The following is a 21,559-nucleotide window of genomic DNA, read 5'->3' as shown; positions in this document are numbered from 1 at the left end:
ATGTCGCTCTCATCTATCCTTTCTGCTGATGCCATCGACAGTGCTATCAAGGACTGCCAAGGTATCGTTTTCCACCAATATGTTTACAGTATGGAGATTTTCTCCCCCTGATATATTTACATTTAAAAGCACACACACACATAAAAACATAAACAGAATACAAGGACACACATATATATTTATATGTGGAAGTAACTATGTGTAAAGCCCATAAATGGAGGACATAAAAAGTCTTGACATAAATGCACAGAAAATATATAAAATATAAAAGGTAAAGATCCCAGTAACTGGCCTCCCAGCTTCCAAAAAAATAAAATAAAGGTACAACATTTGAAACGGTGATTTTCTTCATGATGTGTACCCTAAATAAGAAGATTACGTGTTTTATATCATACTTAATAATACCTTGTTGGTTGTATGTTATCATGTGTCTGTAATTTAAAGTCACACAAATAGTCTGAGGCTTTGCAGGTATTATAACAACTTTGCTTTAATACCAGTTTATTGAAAAATACCTGACATTACTCATTCATATATTAGTATTTACATGTTTAAGTCAGTTTAATGAATGGAAGGCAGACTTTGGAGTCATCCACCAAACTCACTGTGAATTATTTCTCCAGCTCCAGACTCCTTCTGTGCTAAGAAGTTTTTCCAGATATGTGGCCTCACCAAGAAGAGCCCTCAGGATATAAAGAAGGTTTTTGGGATTCTGGACAACGATGCCAGTGGCTTTATCGAGGAAGAAGAGCTCAAGTGAGTGAGAAGAGAGTTCATAAACTTTTTCCCCCCCTTTAGTGCACACAGGATTTAACAGAAGAAGCAGTTCAACTGTCTTCCTCAAAGCAAAATCAAATTCATGTGCACTTATTCTTTTAGAGATATGAGAGATTTAGAGAAGAGGATGCGCCTCAGCATTAATCTATCAAACTTTGGAAGGCTGACGTGAAAGCTGCAAGAGCAATTTATAATATTCTGGGAAATATATTCAAGTTGAACAATGTAGCACAGCAGTCATATTTTTACCAACCCTCAGTAAAAGACAGATGCAAAAAGCAAACCTAAAGCACAACGAGACAATGTTAATATAAGGTAGGTCTTAAAGTGTGGGTGCTTTGGCTGCAGGATACCACACAGTGCAGCATCTAAGGCTGACGACTGAAGCCAGTGTGATAGGCCTACGCTTGCATTAAAATTAGCAACATTTTCACTTACTTTGCCTTTTATCCACTTGTCATTGAGGAGTGACTCTACCTTTGGATCGTATTTGTCCCTGTTTGTGCCTACCAGGTTTTTCCTCCAGAGGTTTTGTCCCGGGGCTCGTGTTCTGACAGATAAGGAGACCAAGGCCTTCCTGAGTGCTGCTGATGATGATAGCGACGGTATGATTGGAGCAGATGGTGAGGCAATTCATACCTATTTGACATATAATTCCTGAATTTGCATGCCTGCACACAGTTTTTCTAGAACATTTGTGATTTTAGGTTTATGGCTGGCTATACACTCGAGTCAGTTGCAAGCTGTTAACTTTGATATTACAACTGTGCCATCAAACTGTTTCTCTCTTCTGGTATAAAATCAGCATAGTCGCTGCAAAGAAAATAAACATATTTTAGTTACACTGAGCTATATCTTACTGATCCATGTTTTTCCTCCACAGAGTTCCAAGCCATGGTCTTGTCCTAAACAGCTGGATTCCATCACTCCATCTAGATTCCCCCCCCCCCCTGCCATCCTTATCCAACTGCTGCAGGGGCTTTTACTGTAGTCAACCTTTGTCCCGCTAGTTAGATGAAACCTGAATGGTCCAAAGATATCTATGTTTTTCTCTTATTTTTAAGTAGCTTTCTTCTAGATAGAGTCTAAAGCTGTATTGTTCAAATAAATGTGCAAATTAACAAATTACAGAGAAAAATAAAAGAATAAATCCAGGCATGCATTTCTTTTCATTATTTATAAACAAGTGCAGATCTCGGTGTGTTTCAGTATGTCCTCTGCTTTGGGATGTCACAGTGCAGGTTTGCAAGAACAGTACCAGCAAAATATTGCATAGCAGTTCAAGCACTGAAATATTTTATATGCACAAGAAGAGCTCTAATTAACTCTTATTGTATGGGGATTTATACTGCATATACACATACCTGTATGGACACAACACACGTAAACACCCACTTACACTATTTCATTTACAGTTTGGAGGTGCCCTTTAAATATTTACTTACCCTGATCACAGCAGTAAATGAGACAGACAGTGTCAGTGTCAGGTATATGAGAACTGACGCAAACACTGTATGTACAGTACCACTGTAGTTTTGTGTGTGTGTGTGTGTGTGTGTGTGTGTGTGTGTGTGTGTGTGTGTGTGTGTGTGTGTGTGTGTGTGTGTGTGTGACAGAGAGAGAGAGTTTTAGAACCATAGAGCTAACACAGGGAGAAACCAGAAGAGGTGTCCTTGATGACCACCTGAGTGTCACCGTGGTTGGATTGGGTGACACCTGACCTCAGCTTTGCAAATAAACCCAGCTACACCTTGGTGCTGCTCAGGCTAGGCAAACAAAACACTGCACATGCTGCACATAATATGCGATACATCAGCTAAAATCAAGAGATTAGACACAGATAGCAAGCAAACAACCAGTTTTAAATAAGCACAGAAATTTGCTAAACAAATTCATTGGTGCACGTTCATTTGAAGCCAATGGGTAATGAGAATAGTCACTTTAGATGTGGGACAACCTGCCAAGCTCTCAGACAGAACTCTGGCCACCTTACAACCACCATCACAACCCCTACACCCTGAAGACTTTAAATAGCACACTGATTTTTCATTCTCTGCACTTACAGGATTTGGGGGATTAAAACTAACAGCCACCTCACTATTCTCCAGCCCACTAGCGGCGCCAAAATACAGAGTAGCAATTTTTTTTTTCAGGGCTTCCGCATTAGTATCATTTTAATTATGTGTATATTACAGGGGGAACCTGACTATTACAGCAGACACCTGCCACTCCAAAATACAGTATGGGGCCTACTCTGGCATTAGCTTGATGTCACAGTCACAAATGTAGTCATGCAGTCACACATTTAGATGCTTGATTCACAGGTTTTGTTGCGATGAAAGCTTTTTATTCCTTCTTTCTCTACTGGACTCATACAGACCTGTTCTTCTAAAGTCAGGGACACTTACAGTTTAATAGGAATAAACACAGTATCAGAATAAACCAAGCCCTCAAGGCCATGCAATTTAAAACTACACTTGCAAGACCAATCAGTACAGAGCTTAGAAGAAAAAAACATAATGAGATAAACAAAATAGTTAAGTCCAGAATTAAATGTGTTAATCTGCAGTACCTTTTGGCATATGTGTAGTACTAAAAGGTAAAGGTGTGCTAAAGGGAAACATTTGAAGGTTAGACTGATACACATGAAGGAAATAAGAAATCAACCACTGGATTCAATTCAGTTTTATACAGCTTTGTTTGTATACTGTCAACTCGCGACTGTAGCCTCATGAATGATGGTAAAAACACTACAATATTAGAAAGAAACACCAACAACCACATTAACAAGCCCTTGGTAACAGTGGTAAGGAAAAACTCCCTTTTAACAGGAAGAATGCTATGACTGGTTGGGGGTGAGGGAAAAGAGAAGAGAGCAGAGAGAGACAGGATAAAAGCGAGAACGAGCCAGATGTTAATAATAAACTAATGAAAGCAGTAATGGTGTATAAACACACAGGGAGTGAAAACGGATGAGTAAAGAAGAAATGTCCAACCCATTATAAGAAGCCCCCCAGCAGCATAAGCCTATTGTGGCATAACTAAGGGAGGGTTCAAGGTCATCTGATCTACCCGTAACTATAAGCTTTATCAAAAATGAGTTTCAAAAGTAGAGAGGGTGTTTGTCTCCTGAATCCAAACTGGGGGATGTCTCTACAGTACATGGGCTTTTGAAAACTATAGGAACCACAACTGATCCTGCAGCCTGACAGTGAAGTGCTCTGATAGGATAATAATGTCCTATGAGGTCTTTAAGACATGACGGGGCCTGATTATTCACGATTTTGTATCGGAGAAGGACAATTTTAAATTCAATTCTGAACATAACATTTAAAAGTATTATAAAATGTGCAAAGTTTAAAAAACTGTAACCTTGACATCACTCCAATATGGAATTTAACTGGATAAATGCACAATTGTGTGTGTTAAGCAAACACATCAGCAGACATACTGTATTGTGACACGAGCACTGTACAAGCACAACAGCACTTAATTAGATTATCATGTAGGCTACCCATAGCTGCTGTTATCAGATTTGAATTCTCATCTCTGCAGACGCGGGGTGGCATGGAGGGCAGACTATGATGGCTGATTGCAGGACAAGGTTGGGGAAGCCAGTAGGTAACACAAGCCAAGGGACACACAATAAAGCTGTGACCCCTGCAGGTCAAGAGCTGCGAGTGGTAAACAGGAAGGAAATGTGAGCCAACAGGTAGACGCTGACTGCTGGATGTGCTAGTGTGGGACAGCACTATAAGATAATGTGACACGTAGATTACGAGGACTCAAGGGCAGAGGGATGAAAAGCAAAATATGGAGATGTGTTTTGCTGAGAGAGAGAGGGGAGAATAGGAAAAAATGTCAAACGGCAGCAGATTGATGTTCTTTTGGCAGCACTATCATCTTTCAAGAGTTGAAACTAATATTCAGATGTATCGCACACACATTTAAATCTCCTTTAGCTGTATGATCTGTTGATGTGCAAACAGCACAAAACACCAAACTAATAAACATAATTTAAAGCAACATGAAACCCATGTTGTCTATGCCAAATGACTATTTCATCTGAATGTCGCAGCAGAAACTGGGTGCATCAGATCAGACAACATATTTCTGATCTACTATTGTCCAATTTTAGTGAACCTGTGCAAATTCTTGCCTCAGTTTCCTGTTCTTAGCTGATGGGAGGGGCACCTGGTATGGTCTTATGCTGCTGTAGCCCATCTGCTTCAAGTCTTGAGCATTCAGAAATGCTTTGTTGCATACTTTGGTTTAAAGATGTAGTTACTTGTTACTGCTCCCTTCCACCTTGAACCAATCTGGTCTCCTCTGACATCAACAGGGCATTTTCACCCAGAGAACTGCTTCTCACTGGATACTTTCTCTTTTTGGACCATTCTCTTTAAACTCTGAAACAGCTATTTGGGAAAATCCCAGCAGGTTAGTGGTCTCTGAAATACTCACACCAGCCCATCTGGCACTAACAACCACAGCACATTCATATATACAAATAATTAAAATCACCCTTCTTCCTCATTCTGATGCTCACTTTGAACTTCAGCAGGTCGTCTTGTCCATGACTACATGCTTAAATGGACTTAGTTGCACCCATGTGATTGGGTGATTAGATATTTGCTTTAACAAGCAGCTGACCACCAGCACCTAAGTAGCATATATGCATATAAGCATATAAGTAAGTAAAACCTTCTCCAGCTGCAACATTAAAGTGATATACATTTTGTATAATGAGTACTTTATGTTCTTTATGCTAAACGTATGGCTTTTACTTATGTAAAAGTAAAAACAGTAAAAATGTTGTTCAATATAAAACAGTTTTAATGTGATATAATTTAAAAATATCCTGGAAATGATCCTGCCACTGACACGTTAAGATTAAGATACCAAACAAAATCAGATGACATAACTGCCAGATGAAATAAAGTAAGCAAGCAAAGTTACTTTAGCTGTTTAAACCGTTGCGTGTCTGCTACTACTGTACCTGGCATTATGCCTGGATTAGCCCTTTGGGATGGACACATAGGCTTAGCCTGCTTGTCTGTATGGCACCTCAATAATTGATGCCCTCGCTTCATTGTCACCAAAAACTCATATCAAGAAAGGAGTGTCAGGCTCACCTTACTTATTAAGTCTGTGTGAAACTTTAATGTGCACCCCATCTTCAACTGAAAACAACCTGATGTACTTGGGCAAACCAGAGACACTAAACCCTACAAATATCTTCAGGATGTCCAGCTTCTGCTGTGAAAAATATTGTCCGCATTTTTGACTCATCCCCAGTCTTTTAGAACTTGAAGGTATCAGAGATGTTGCTACCTGATAGTTTGTACAAAGAGGTGCATCGTAAAAGATTTAACCGCCGTGTTAGGATGACTGAACGGGCTTTGTGAGCTCTGTGGAAGAACTCTATCCATAATGCAGGGGATGACAGCATTGCCTCTGTTCCCCAACAAGCATTATTTCTAAGCCTCTACTCATGATGTCTCTGTGAGGCTTCTTTAGAGGAAAGTGGTTTCTTCGAATTTATTTCCATCCACAGTTCACATAACTGGTTAGCAGTTATGGTAATCATATTTAAAATATAGTTTAAGGTATGTGTCTGTTAGCTAGAATAAGGCAAGTGTGCAATTTGAACTAAAAGCCACACCCTGTTTAAACCACTGAGCAGCTGTTGCATGTGCTGACGCATCCTCAGACTGATTAATGGCTGTCATGAAGATGTAGACAGGTACTTTGCAGACCTTTTCAAATAAGAAGGCACAATGAGATAAGGTGACGACTGTGATCCAGGACAAACCTAGAGGCCCAATAAAGAACGTTCGTGCGTAGGAGTTTGGTTAGTAAACACATTGCAACATCCGTAAGTGTCAGTAGATACCAATCAGCTTCAAAAAAAAAAAAAAAAGACATCCAAAAAGACATCCAGAAACTCAGACAGTGCTTATGTCTGCATCTGAAACTGAAATTTGGATACTTTTTTACAGCTTATACACCCATAAATTATTGCTTATATGCTGATCCTTTTGTATTATTTTGTCCTTTTAAAAGTCTGTGATTCTTGGTTAAATCCTTCTCTCCGCACAGCCATACTCACTACAGCTTGGACCTGGACAACCATGGGGAAAAGCACTGAGTGAAACTAAATGGAATTCAAGTGATTTTTGAGGGGAAGACCACCAAGCAAGAGTTTTTTAACTTTAGTTTACTGAAATTTATCCTGTATCCTAATGTGTACATTTTCTGCTTCTGAGGACCCCCCAAAATTTGAGAACTGATGCTATGAGATGATCAATTTGTTCTTTGACCTAAATGCACCCCATTCTGAAAACCATGCACTACATTTAAAAATTGTTATTATAAGCATCTCAAAGCAATCATTGCCAACTCTTCATTCCCTCGTTGTTTAACACTGTCAGCTGCTCAGTAGGACTGGGCCTAAGTATATGATAGCACCTACCTTAATCTCATACTATCTACAGCCTGACAGACTCCCTTGTTCAACATGACTTAAAGAACCACTGTGAACTGTCAGGTTTCAGTTCCTCCTCTGAACAGGAGAGACTATAGTCTCAATTTCGAGCTGAGGTCTTATAGGCCATCAGATCTGACTATTACATCAGGATTAGTGCCAGGTTTACATCAACACCACCCCACTCCTTCACCTCAACACTCAACTCCTTCTTCCCTCTCTGTTGCCAGACTTCAGTGAATAGTGAATTATTCAGGATTAACAAGTAGTTGCAACATTAAACTCAATCGTGCTGTTTTTCATTAACCGTCTCTGGGGACAGTGGCTGGAGAGGAAAGGATGCTGCTCACGTGTGAAACAGTACTAAGAAGATTCCTCTGACAGAGGTGACAGTGAAGAAGGTGACTGCAAGGGGACAAGTCAAAGGAGAAGCTTGGTATGCGTCAATGTCGTGGGCTCCTCGACTGCTTCCTGGTAATGGATTGTATTGCTAGGTTTGACTGACGCAAAAGATCACCTGAGATCGAATGACACTGGCTAGACTTGGCAAATTGATTTTGATTGGTGTCACACGTTTGATGCTGTAGAAATAAAGCTGTTTTTTTTTTTTTTTTTAGCTGTTTAGTCACCCGAGATTACAAAGGTCCTGGTGTCGAATGACACACATACAAAAAAGAAAACAACACATAGCACTCACATATTCACATACTGACGCAAAGCTTTTACTCTGGCTAATACCTAATCTTTGACAAATGAAAAATGTTGAACAAATAGCTTAAGATTTCTAGAGACATAGTCTGTAAGAAAAACTCTAAATTTTACGGTAAAAATCCTATCATTAGTGTTGCCAGGACTACATTGCAAAATGTAGTCACCATACTATAATTTATTTGACAGTTTTATACTATTTTATTTTACAGGAGGATTTTTTATTTTTGTCAGTACAATGTTCTATTTACAGCATTTAAAGAAATCATAGTTTAAATTCTGCAGCATCCATTTAGTGAGTCTGTTTTAGGCAATTTTTACAGTAATTTTGTGCTTTTACAGTATATATCTAGTTTTACTGTAACATTTACAACAGATTTTTACAGTAATAGTGTAATTTCCCCAGTAAATTATTTTGTGAAAATGTAGTAGCTGACATAACAAATACTTAATACTCATCATGTGTATAAATGTCCCATATGTGTTGTAGCATTTTTTTTAAATGTTGACATTTATTTAAAAGACAATGTTTACATTTACAGACATATTAACAGTCTTAATATTGTTTTCCTAAAAACAATGATTGCATTTCCCACGGAAATGCAGTGTATTAGTGGAAAAACCTAACAAGGCCAGCTGCAATCCTACTGGTGAGGAAACATTAGATCCCTAAAATAATTCAAGAAGCAAAAGAGAGCGAGTGACCAACATTTTAAAAACAAACAAACATGGCAAACATCAAAAACTTGTCTCAAAGTGCATCTCTTCAATACATTTCTTAACACGAAAAGCACACCAGGTCCAGGTCCTGATCTGTAGCAGTATCAACAACAATGAGTTTAAAAGAACAAAGAGGTATCGAAAGGACAGGCAGATGAATGGCAGAAATTTAAGACAGGCACACAGTTAAGTCCTACATAATGGGCAGAGATGCCCAGAAATTTTTCTACCCAGCCTCATCCTCTAGTTCTTCTGCAAATCGCAGAATGCTTTGCTGTTAACAGAATGTTACCATATTTTTGAAATACATTCAACTTTCTGTAAAATCACTGTAATGATGAATTAAATTTACACCAGTGATAGATAGATAGATAGATAGATAGATAGATAGATAGATAGATAGATAGATAGATAGATAGATAGATAGATAGATAGATAGATAGATAGATAGATAGATAGATAGATAGATCTTTTAATTGTGTCAAGCTGATATTTGAGGCTTTAGCTTTAAATATGCATTTTTTAAGCTAAAAAGTTAAGTACTCGTAGTGTTTTTAGGCGTTTTAAGTAAAAAAAAAAAGTGTGTAAACTATCTTGAATAAGCACTTATTAATACTGAAAAAAGCACAATAAACCTAGAAAATTAGAGGATCAGACAACAGAAACAGAAGAGAAATATCCTATATAACAATATTTCTGCAGCATATATTTCTGTAGCCTAATGAGTCAAAACGTTATGAGCAGTCTGTTGGCTACTGACCACCTGCAGTAAACTTCTATGAGAAATTATACCATGGCGCCCTCTACTGCATATCAAAATGAGTGGATTTAATATACTTAATCTGATGTGGCACAGTCTAGATTATTTACTGATTATTGAGAAGATTAAATAACAATTTTGGTTAGAATAATAGTCATGTTTATTATCAAATACCTTAAATAAGCAATATCTGACCAATGTAACATCAGTAGAGATGCTTGAAAATACATGGTCTTCACAGTACACTGAGGAAGCTTTCAGTGGCTACAGATGGAAATAGTTACTGGGATACAAAATAAAGTAGAAGAGGTAAGAAGCAGGGGATCCAAAAAGAAAGAACAGATGTTTATTAGCAGATTAAGAACTCGATGCACTTAAAGAGTTCAGTTTTCATCATGGGAGATCATCCCACCAGACACTGTTATCATTTTTGGGAAACACAAACATTAAATCTAATCAGTATATTGTGCAGAAAGTACAAAGATGTAAGAAGAGATATGATTTGAGGGGCAAAGGGAGATGGGAAAGAGAGGGGATGTTTCAAAATATGCATCAATGTGGGGAATCAGTAGAGAGAATGAAGCTGATCTTTAGAAAGCATGAAAATTTAAAAGCATTTGGACTTTTGTTAAAACTGTACAGAAAGCATTACGCAAAGAATAAGAATGGTGGGTGGCTATGCAGAAAGGGCCTATGATGCAACTCAAAAACATTAAGAAATCCCAACTGATGTAAAACTCTTAGAAGTAGAAGAAGAAGAGCTACTCTTCAGGTACTGTTGCCTCTAATCACCACCTTTGTTTGTATTCAGAACTATGCAAAAGTCTTGAGCCACTAATTATTTCTTCATATTTCGTCTCCAAGGAGCCAGAATTTCTTGTAATTTTTTTACAAGTATACTTGAGCAATAGTTCTCCGGCTTTCTGAAGCTCCTTCAAAGTATTTTCTTTGGACATTTCACTCATTTTAGGTCCAGTCCTTGTACCTGACCCGTTTGTTTGTTTGTTTGTTTGTTTGTTTGTTTGTTTGTTTGTTTGTTTGTTTGTTTGTTTGTTTGTTTGTTTGTTTGTTAAGCCAACTTAACACTGACCTCTGAATTATGTGCACCACAGAATTTTAAATCAATGGTGACAAAACTGATTATCATTCAGCCATCTTTTAGCTGACATTTGAACATATCCTATGTATTGTGCTCTCTGATATGGATGGGTACAGTGTTTAAAAAAATGCAGACTGGCCAAAAGAACTCTTTCTCAAAGGATTAATACAATCATATCTAGTCAAACATCTTGTCATTTGTGACTTCTACTTATCTCAGTGATAAACAGACTAAATGTCTGTTTATCACTGTTTAGGAACCATTTTCTGTACACATGACAAACAGACTAAATGTCTGTTTATCACTGTTTAGGAACCATTTTCTGTACACATGACAAACATTGATGTATTTAACAAGATTTTCAAAGCTGAGTAAACTGTACTTCTGTAAAATTAAACAGTGGCGATAAAAACATGGCCAGGTAATACGTCTGGAAAGCATCTGATTGGGAACTGTTTCATTTTTCAGCAATTAAAATTAAACCACATAATTGAACATTATCAGACATTGACTGTCCTTTCCGGAGCATTATTGAAGCAGTGTGAGATCATCTTAACAGAACACAAAATTAAAGGCATCCACTACTTGGCAAAACAATCAAATAAACCTGTGCACAAAGATGAATAAAGAGCTAAAAGGATTTTTGCATGTAGCTCAGTCTGTTGCAACATGAGGTGTCCTGTGAGAAATTTCTGCTCTAATTAAAGCCATACCACCCTCTTTGAGTTCAACAATAACAGTTTTCCCCTGGTCTGAGAAAGCTCTGCATAGCAGGAATTGACTTATGTGATAGTAATTATACCAACAGACTTATAATCTATCCTAGTTCCTTAGAAAGAACAGTATTATGGAGGAATTCAATGTTGAAGAGGTTAAGGTGCTGAGAAGAAAGTATATATATCTCTCTCTCTTAGGTGAAAGAGATGAGCTTCAATATCCTAAATAAGATTTACCCATCTAATGAATTCTCATATCTGAGATTTAATTTGGATGTGAATAATTATGTGTTCTGTGAAAATGATATTGAAAATTGGAATAACGGTTTTCCATTGTGAATCAGTGCAGCCTCTCTGGAATAATATGTGGAGCTGGTAAGAAGATTGAATTACCACATTTGTCAGCAAAAGCAATCAGATTTTGAATGTGCGATGAAAATTGTAATCTGGACTCTCTTCGTTTTACTAGGGAAGTGTTTTGCTTTTTTTTTTTTTTTTTTTTAACATAAATACAGGTTTTGTATAGATTTATGGCTGGGCTTGCGGTAAACCAGCTGAAGCCTGTAGTTGAAAAATCCTTTAAAATATTTTCTTTATGGAGTGATTATAATTTTATTTGACATAAGCTCTTTTTAAATATATATTTGATTTTTCCTAAAATTATTTTTACATTAATTCATTAACTTTTTTCTTCGTGATCTACTATTGTCATATAAACTTTGTTTTATGAATAATGAAAGTGGCTCTTTAGTTTCTATTTCATGGAATCCAGCATAAGAAAAGAAAAACTATGAAAAAAACCCCCATAAATATAATTCAGTGGTGGGTTGTTATCTCACAATTTTGATGTTATTTTCTCATATGTTTGACTTAGTAAGTCGAAATTTTGAATTTGACTTATTTATTTATCTATTGTTAGAAGCTGATACATATGTAAGCTTTTTTCCCTGTATTGTAAATACAAATTAATGTGAAACTGAGAAAATAACTTGAAATTTTGAGTTGTAGAGTCATTGTCAGAAGTTTATTATAACAACTGGAAATTTGGCTTATGGAATGGCTAATAATAATAATAATAATAATAATAATAATAATAATAATAATAATAATAATAAAATTAGAAAACGGAAATAAAACGTCTTTTTGATTTCACCGGATATGACGTCACCCCGGCCTCTTTCCCGTGTCACCGTGAGCTGTGGTAGTCACCGCCGCTGCTGCTGCCTGTCAACAAGACTTGTGTGTCCGGGTTTTTGTTTTTAGCCTTTTGTCTGTGACACTCTGTCCTCCACCACCATGCCCATGTACCAGGTAAAGCCCATCTGTGGGGGTGACATAAAGATTGATTTGCCCACCTGCATGTACAAGGTACCAAATATCCACGCGCAGCAAGGAAAAAGCTGCACCCCCGAACACGCGCTTCAGGTAACTAATCACATTTCGAAGTTATAATTTTATTCTTTTTATTATCATTATTATTATTATGATTATTAACTCTTTCGCTTGGGCTATGCTCCTCTCCCTGTTCGTTGTTTCCATTCATAGTTGCGCTTCTCGGACGCGATATTAGCTGGAGCTGTCTGTAGCCGAGCTAGCTAACTTAGCTTGTCAGGGAGTAATCTCAGTTTTAGGCTGATGCAACAACTACAGCGCGTCTCCGCTGTTTTACATCAAGATTATTAAACGGCATAGAGTAGTGAAACGGTTCGGTTAGCTTGTCTCCACTCTGTGACATTGTTTTTAATGTAATCGATCAGGATTATGTCTTTATTTGAGACCATTCTTCATTTGTGGGGGTACACCCACTGTACTGTTTCATCTGCAAGTTCATGACACTGTATTGGGGAAATTGCAGCAGTCACGTTTGGTTACAAACTTAATGTTATCATAGATGTAATTATCTCATCGTTATAGACTTAACTAGGCAGCTATATACCAGCAAGTAATATTGAACCCATATTTACTTGTTGCTGAATAGTCATCTTAAATGGAGACTTTTCATTTTAATTAATATTACTGGTGGTTTAGATCCAAAATGGCCAATAGAACCAGCTGTAAACCCCCCCCCCCCCCCCCCCCCCCCCCCCTCGTTTGATAGTGTAATATTTTTGCTTTCACTTTCAGCATCTGCAGTGGAGCATAAACGATTCTGTTGATTCATGACTCACATCATGGCTTTCATGAATGTATAGCATGTTTTCTTTGCGCATTTCAATGATGTTTAAGTGATGAGATTGAGGCCATAAAGAGAATTTGAACTTCATCTGTCCTTAGAGATTTCTGGTGTTATGCATCAACCAGACATATAAACCTATAGTCAGACTTCAGATAGATGTGTAGTCTTTGTGTATCTTGAAAATAGCTGACTGAGTAACCACTCAGCTCTGCTTACCTCTGTAGAGCTGAGGCACCACAACATTTTGATTGTAAAACTGATCAAAATTTAGTTTAAAAACAAAAAATTAAGCATACTAAAAGTATAGAAAATTATGAGCCATTTTTTCTACTTGAAAAAAGCTGTTAGTAATTACTACATGGAATGACATAGGAGCTTCAAATTGGTACCATAGGTGTGCCTCATAGGAGGATAAGGGGTAGTTGCCAGTATTTTTTTGCTTTACATTAGTCAATCATGTGACTGGGTGGTTTAAGCCAGATTCAGTGTTGTTTTTTTTCTGTGTTGCTTCAGAATGGCGAGGTGGACCCAGCCGTCAAAGCTCTGGAGGCCCGGCAGGATGAGATCATGAGAAAACTCTATGAGCTGAAAGCAGCTGTGGAGGGCTTGGCCAAGACGGTGATGACCCCTGATGCCGATCTGGACCTGACAGTCAGCAGCAGCCTCTCCTCCCAGTGCTCCACAACCTTCAAAAACACCACAGACCTGGACACAGTACTGGGCAAGGTATAAAAAAAATCTTTTTTTGTCTTTTGTTTGTCACTACTGGTAACATTTCTTTCAAACTACTCACTGACAGTAATTTTAACTGAATGCTTTACTGTTACTGCCTTTTCTTGCTAGTAGTAGTAGTAATCTCTTATCCATGTTCCTGATCACATCTCATCTGTCATTCCAGGTTTTTATACTGTTAACCTGCTCAACCTGGCTATAATTGAGTTTACCTTTAAGCCTACCTTAGGGTATAGACTGAATATTAGTTGTATGTGCAGGCTGTAGTGGTGTCATAATAGCAGAGCTTATTCTTTATGTGACCAGGATCTCGGTGCTCTCCGTGACATCGTCATAAACGCCAACCCGGTGCAGCCACCCCTGACCTTGCTGGTGCTCCACAGCCTGCTCTGTCAGCACTATCGAGTGCTCTCCACTGTCCACGTCCACTCTTCTGTTGCCAGTGTGCCACCACAGCTTCTGTCCTGCCTCGGACCACGGCACACAGACAGCTACGCCCGCCACATGTTTCAGCTGGGCTTCACCCTCATATGGAAAGATGGTGAGGTCACCTGGGCACTTTTGCACATTAGGCTTGTTCTGAGTGTCAGATTTGAACAGTCACACATGCTTGAGGATGTTTTTCTGGTTTCGTCCAAAGAATCAGTTTAGAAATCCTACTTAGAAGTTCTAGAAAGTCAAGAACCTAAAACTAATCCAGTAGTAGTCATATGTTCATTGTACATGGCCCTGTGTCCTTGCTCACTTTAATGTGCTGGTGCAAGGCAGTGCTGATACAGTTTAATTTGGATGTAATGTCTTGTGAAAGTATGTGGGTGGCTTGTTTCATAGAATTCTAGTTTTTTTTAATACTATGAAACCAATCATCATACCATAACCACGTCAGGGTATTTTTAAAACAAACAAAAACAACTGCGATCAGACATAAAGTCTTCTGAGTAGGCTTTCAGCTACTTTATTTTTTAGTGTATAATTAGGATGCAATGCTTCATTTAGGAGATGCAGATAATGAATTCATTATCAAAAACAAAAACACCTCAGTTTTCTAATGCAGTGAAGTCTGGGAATGCTGCACGCCCATATTGTGACTTACCATCAACATACTTTGCTGTTTTGTATATTTGACTCTTGAACTAGAAAAATTTGAAGCATGTCCTATTTAAAAAAAAAAAAAATTGTACCCATAAATCTATCAGGAAAGTGTTTACTGAGGTCAAAGATCAAGTGGGTAGTTGAGTTTTGTTCCCACAGACTCTTTTCATAGAATCTTTTTATACAGCCGCCCCCTCCTGGTCATTAGAAAGAATGTGGGTTTATGGCACTTAAGCGTTGGTTTCACTTTTTAGACCCATGCCCTACAAAAGCAGATGTTTTAATCATTATATTGACACCATTTGTCTAAAAGTTATGACCTCATTTCTCTTCTGCATCCACAGTTCCTAAACCACAGATGAAGTTTAGCATCAAGAACATGTGTCCCATTGAGGGTGAGGCCAACATAGCACGCTTCCTCTTTAAGCTGCTTGCCCCCTATCCCAGTGACCCCGCCGTTGCTACCCTGGTGGACAGCTGGGTGGATACGGCTTTCTTCCAGCTGGCAGAGGGCAGTGTCAAAGAGCGATCCGCTGTCCTGCGGGCCCTAAACTCAACTCTGGGTTCCAACCCCTGGCTATCCGGACCGGAGTTCTCCCTGGCTGATGTCGCCTGCTACTGCTGCGTGCTGCAGAGCGGCTCGGCCTCCTCATCTCCGGCTAACGTCCAGCGCTGGATCAAGTCTTGCGAGAACCTGGGCCACTTCAGCCATGCCAAGCTCCTTCTGAAATGACTTGGGCTGTTCCAGGACCAGACACCAGATGCAAAGTGAGAGAAGGGCATTAGAATAATAAAATATATCCCCACCATGTCTGAAACACCTCCTGATGCTTCCTTCCTTGCTCTAGCGTAACACTGAACTGACACAGATGAAGTAGAAGCACTATGGCTGATGGGTAAAGTGACTCAACGGTATTTATTTTTGCCATGATGCTATAGAGAGATCCTAAAGCTGCATTTTGCGAGGGAGGAAGAATGAGGAGATGGTATGGACAAGGGTTTGGTGATGGGTTCAATCAGTGATACTAACGGAGGTTATTAGACAAACACACACACACACTCTCTACACCTTCCACCCACTTTGTGCCTAACACGACCCTGTTAAAAATGTGTGTGTTAATGTGTGGTGATGGGTATTGCTTGTTGTTTTCAGAAGTAATACTTTGTACCATTCGTGTGTTTTGTTTTTTTCTGAAATCATTAAAACTTCTACTTTCTACTTCAAAGTTTGTGCCCAGGTTTGATTTGTTGCACCGTTTGATCACTTCAAAAACCATTTCACTCTAAGTAGACAAACGGCTGGCATTTACTGAAGTGCACATCTGCGTCCAACAGGTGGCAGGAGTGACATTAAGTGACAGAAGATAATTTTCTAGCATGTCATTCATCAGCCTTATTCAGATGTTTATCATATCCAGTCAAACAGAGGTGCACTGAACCAAAAGGGCAAAAAAACCCCCACAAGAACTCACTTCTTTGCTACAGGAATAGATTCACACCTACTACCAATTTAGAGTCAGCAACTAACCTAAAATGCATGTGTCTGGACTGTGGGATGAAGCTGGCATACCCAGAGAGAACCCCCAAACTCCCAGTATTATGGCCCCTAAACCCTGTATTGATCAGTGCACATTTTGTGTCATCCAACCACAAATTAACAAAACACAAGCTGTGATGGAGCCTTTATTACATTTACACGCTCTTCCTGGGTTCTCTACAGGTACTCCCAGCTTCCTCCTACAGTCCATAAACAAAGACCCCTGAACTCAGTGCAACTCTTGATACTTCTGTCTCATTTTACTTTGCAGCAGCAAAGAATTGTTGCTTTAATCTACACTCCTCCAGCTTGTTCTTTCTCTGCAATCAGTTGTCTGAGCTGTTTTTTCTCCCTATCAGAAGCTGCACTATGGAACAGAATCCCAATTCAGAAGAGAAATAGGTTTTCAGTTTTCAAGTCCGTTTAATCCTCTGTGACTGCTGTAGGCAAACTCACGGAAAATCACTCAGAGAATATATTTAGGAATAATATATCGAAGGGAAAGCAAATCCCAAGGTTTTTCAGGCTCTCGGCGGGCTGGTTTTTGCATTTTCAAAAGTGTCATGTCTTCGACAGCTCGGGTCCAGACAGAGCCTGTGTTTGTATTCTCTGACAGCCTCCTGTTGGTCTCCAGGCAGCTGTCTGACAAGACGAAAGCTCTTAGCTGACATCCGGGCACATGGCAAAGAATACACTGGGGAAATGTGCACCACTGGAATTTCACCGTTTGCATGCTTTGCATCTTCCTCGCACACAAACACACCCGGACGCGTTTGAAAGTGCAATGAGTGTTTGCCGAACGCGTTTGGTGCTGCATGTAAATAAGGCAGCTGATGTCATTCTGTAACTAATCTAATTACTTGTGACTTGCAATAGGTTTTTATGGGAGGGGGGAAAAAAGGCGAGACACAAACAAACGGAGAGGGGGGGTCTCTTCTTGTCGCTTTATATATGATATAAAATACAGACAGGAGATGCATTCTTACTGAACAGCTGTAGAAAAAAAATCATAACTGAAAGACAAAAATCACTTCAGTTTAACCCCGTGGCTACATCAAATCACAACAACAGCACAGATAAAGATGCTTTTTGTCAGTCCGAGTGTCAGTGTCTATGATTGTCAATCAGATGTTTTCATTAAGCCATTCTGGAGTGGGAGACATATGCTTTGCCAATCAAAACAGGCAGGGGGGGATAAATATTAGAAAGCACATTCGGGCTAAAGTGCCTGAAATGAGATATTGTTCAGTGTTCTCCTGTGATGACTTCAAAACAATATGGTTTGATTTTGTATCGGTTAAAAGTCTGAGACGGCCATCGGTAACCCATTCACTCGCTGATCAGAGAGCACAGGTTGCTGTTGTATCTCAAAAGCTGAATGCGCTCGAAATAGTCGTCAGTCAGAAAGTTTCTCTGTGACGTCACCAGGTTGCCCTTCTGGCTGAAGAGACGCTGGACGGGGGCCGTGGACGGCAGGGTGGTGTTGTATTTTAGGAAGAGCTGCTTCACTCTTGGGAAGTCCTGCAGGCACTCGAGGCTCTTCCCCGTTCCTTCTACATACTTGCGAATCTCCTCCAACACCCCCCGCTGCTGGATCTGGACGGCCGGTTTCACTGAGCCATAGCTAAAGAAGTCATCCTCGGATTCAATGGTGGACAGGTTGCGGCTGGTGTTCGCCTCGGTTACGGTGCAGGGATCCATCTGGGACGCCTCCGAGGCCAGCAGGGCGCACATCTCCTCCCTCTCGGAGGCCGCCATCCACCACAAGCGAAACTGAGGAGTTGTCGCGGTCGCAATCTTCGCTTCGGTGCTGCCGAACAACTCCTGGAACCGCACGTCGATAGCCATTACAATGGCGTTGATGGCATCGCCGAAGTATTTTGCGGCATCCTTCTGCTCATTTAGCTTGTTCTTCAGACTGAGTACGGTTGGGATGACCAGGCCCAGGTAGCATTTCTGCTCCGCCTGGAAAAGTTCGAGTGCAAATGCGAGCGGGTGAAACACAGTCACATATTCCTTCAAGAAGGCCATCTCCTCTGGCTGAAAGCGTGGGACCTCGAGGCGAGCGCAGAGCTCCGTCAGCTCCCGCTCGCTGAGAGAGACAATCTTCTGCACGGCACAGTACTCCACGTTCCAGCGTATAACGGTGGGGACGACGAGCGCCATCTTCCCTATCTCCTCTGCCGCGTCCATCCCGACCTGGAGATGGTGGCATTTGCTCCATATGGCAAACACTTTAGCCATGGCACTGTAATGTAGCTGGCACATGGGCCCCTGTGACACAGCCTGCCAGAAGTCATCAGTGACGATCTGCTCCAGGGTGTGTGACGCGCAGCGCTGCACGGTGGGCAGAAACAGCAGCATGTCCTGCTCCGGCTCACCCTCGAGCACGGTGCTCACGTTCTCGTAGAAACCGATGTCGTCGTCACTTTCTTGGCTGTCCAGCGCAAACTCCCTGAAGACACTGATGAAGGGGCTGCCGTTATCTGTGACTGTCGTCTGAACTTTACTCTCAATATTGTAGGCCACGTGGACGTCGTGTATGCGGCCGGCGATGGTGTCATACGTGATCCTGCCCTGCAGCCGTGCAAAAGCCAGGGCGGCGGATTTCCTCTCCAAAGAATCCATATCGATCCAGTGACAGGTCATCCCAAAGAAGCTCCTGTTGTGGGCTGTCCAGATGTCCGCTGTGGTGCACACATACTGGACGCTGCTGAGCTTAGACATCACCTCTTCCCGCATCTTGGAGAAACCGTGGTCCACCTTAGTAAACAGGGTCACCCTGTCCATGGATTTGAGCCCTTCAGTTAAACCAGCAATCAGCTTCCTGAAGCCAGGCTGCTCCAGCACATAAAATGACTGGCAGTCCTCCACAATGAAGTTGAAGATCAGATCATCGATCTTTGCCTGGGTCAGGCATTTGGAGATGATTTCCGCTTTGAGCTTTTTGAGCTGGCAGTGTCTGCTTTCCTCGCCGTTGTATTCCTCTTTTTTCCGTCCTCTCTTGGCATCAGGCCTGGCTTCACAGCCTAAATGTGTTCTCTAGAAGACAAAGAAAGATTTCATGGCAGTTTTTTCTCTTTAAACAGACTTTCCCAACATTTTATAAACTTTAATTGCACTGAAAAACACTCCTAAGAACACTTCTGCAGAGTAAAGCGACTGTTTATGTTTTTTTTTCTTTCCAGCGAAGTTGAGCACTACGAGCCTCCAGCGCCTGTAGCATGCAGCTGCAATGTAACGTTATTAATCACGAGGGTGGCTATTCATTCATTGAGTCTTTTAAACATTAACAAACACTGGAACGGGAAGTTGTACCGGGGCTGTTAGGCTGACTGACTTACGTCTAAATGTTTCTTTAGATTTGAAGTGGAGGTTTTTGACGTGGACAGCAGATTAACCCTCGGCAAGCACAGATTACACTGGACGATGATATTTTTCCCTTGATCTGCCTTGTACGTGAAATGGTGTCGATAACGCCAAGTATTAATGGCCGATTTGGTCTCGCCGCTGGTTTCTTGGTGATCCGCATCCATTTCGAATTCTGTCTCTGTTGTTACTGATACCTTGAAATATAATAAAAGTATCGTAATCCGATTTAGTAATCGTGATTACACGTAAAGTAACGATGGCGGTAGAGCAATCCTCATGAAAAAGGGGCAGGCCTTTGTTCAGATGCTTCCCAGGAAACGAAGAAGGAGACGACAACACCGTCAGCTAGCTTCCCCACATGCGCTCTGAGAGCAGCAACGGCATGGAATGGGAACACTGGCGGAAGTACGCATGCGCCGTACCCAAACGAGTCCCATCAGAGTGTCGTCACTGTCCTCTCCTTGTACGTTTGATTACGTTGACGGTGGCGCTTTCACCAGCAGCTCCCTTTCCCCTCTGTGTTTCTGCGAATTGGCGCCACCACCAGGCAGCAGACGTAAAAAACGATGCACTCAATGGAGACATTGTTTCAAAGACCGAATATATTAAATGAGCAAGCAGTTACAGAAAATAACCATGCGAAGAAAATTAATGGGGGAAAAAGAGAAGCTTAGAACAGTTTCCTTTTACAGCCTATCACAAGTTTCACACAGGGGATCTGAAAGGCTAAAACGACAGCAACACAAGCACAACTGTTGGATTGTTTTAGTCTGGACAGCCTTTAAAGTTGTTCAGATTCAGCGGGCAGACAGATGTTCGTGCATCATTTAACGCAAAGGTATGAAGTGGCATTCAGCCCACTTTGTTCTGACTTTTAACTGAGTCCTATTCGTTTCCACAGGAGCTCTCACAACACCGCACTTTCAGTTTTTAGGTGCATATTTCTAAACAGCTGTCAGTTTTTCTTTTTTGTTTTTTTTTTATTTGTACATTTTTGTTGTACATGTTTATACTTTAGTGCCATTCTCTTTCTATTGTATTAGTGTTTTTATCATATTCCTTCAGCAGCTGGAAAGGTGGCCGCCCTCCCTGAGATTGGTCCTGCTCGAGGTTTCTTCCTGTTAAAAAAAACACTCTTGCCAAGAAGGGTTGCATGATTCTTGGGGGGGTGGGGGGGCTCTAATACCGTGGGGTCTTACCTAATAGTATAAACCACATTCAGGGGACTATTGTTACTAATTGGCTCTATATAAATTAACTTGAATTGTTAGCTTTACAGTTGGCTGTGGTGTGCAGCTATGTAATGTTAATGTAATATAAAATCTTTAATCCCTGAGAGAACATAGAAAAATGTATTAAATTTACTGAGTAGCAGGAAACATT

The 21,559-nt window shown here is 40.4% G+C and overlaps 3 protein-coding genes across 3 annotated transcripts; 2 read left to right on the top strand and 1 right to left on the bottom strand.

Moving 5' to 3' along the window:
• pvalb8 (parvalbumin 8) lies at positions 1 to 1,686 on the top strand. Its single transcript, XM_063470623.1, has 4 exons — positions 1 to 61; positions 624 to 756; positions 1,291 to 1,400; positions 1,661 to 1,686. The coding sequence occupies exons 1-4, from the start codon at positions 1 to 3 to the stop codon at positions 1,684 to 1,686; spliced, it is 330 nt and encodes a 109-aa protein (XP_063326693.1).
• Positions 1,687 to 12,441: 10,755 nt separating this feature from the next.
• aimp2 (aminoacyl tRNA synthetase complex interacting multifunctional protein 2) lies at positions 12,442 to 16,493 on the top strand. Its single transcript, XM_063471729.1, has 4 exons — positions 12,442 to 12,692; positions 13,957 to 14,169; positions 14,482 to 14,716; positions 15,612 to 16,493. The coding sequence occupies exons 1-4, from the start codon at positions 12,564 to 12,566 to the stop codon at positions 15,998 to 16,000; spliced, it is 966 nt and encodes a 321-aa protein (XP_063327799.1). The 5' UTR covers positions 12,442 to 12,563; the 3' UTR covers positions 16,001 to 16,493.
• Positions 16,494 to 17,711: 1,218 nt separating this feature from the next.
• On the bottom strand, positions 17,712 to 20,495 carry zgc:161969 (uncharacterized protein LOC569044 homolog). The gene is made up of 2 exons (XM_063470622.1): positions 20,149 to 20,495; positions 17,712 to 19,846 (listed from the first exon to the last, which is right to left on the bottom strand). Exons 1-2 carry the CDS (start codon positions 20,338 to 20,340, stop codon positions 18,134 to 18,136), a joined length of 1,905 nt encoding a protein of 634 aa, XP_063326692.1. The 5' UTR covers positions 20,341 to 20,495; the 3' UTR covers positions 17,712 to 18,133.
• Between the last annotated feature and the right edge of the window lie 1,064 nt (positions 20,496 to 21,559).

Source organism: Pelmatolapia mariae, linkage group LG4 (assembly GCF_036321145.2).
Source record: "Pelmatolapia mariae isolate MD_Pm_ZW linkage group LG4, Pm_UMD_F_2, whole genome shotgun sequence".
Taxonomy (NCBI): domain Eukaryota; kingdom Metazoa; phylum Chordata; class Actinopteri; order Cichliformes; family Cichlidae; genus Pelmatolapia; species Pelmatolapia mariae.
This window is presented reverse-complemented; position numbering and strand designations above follow the sequence as displayed.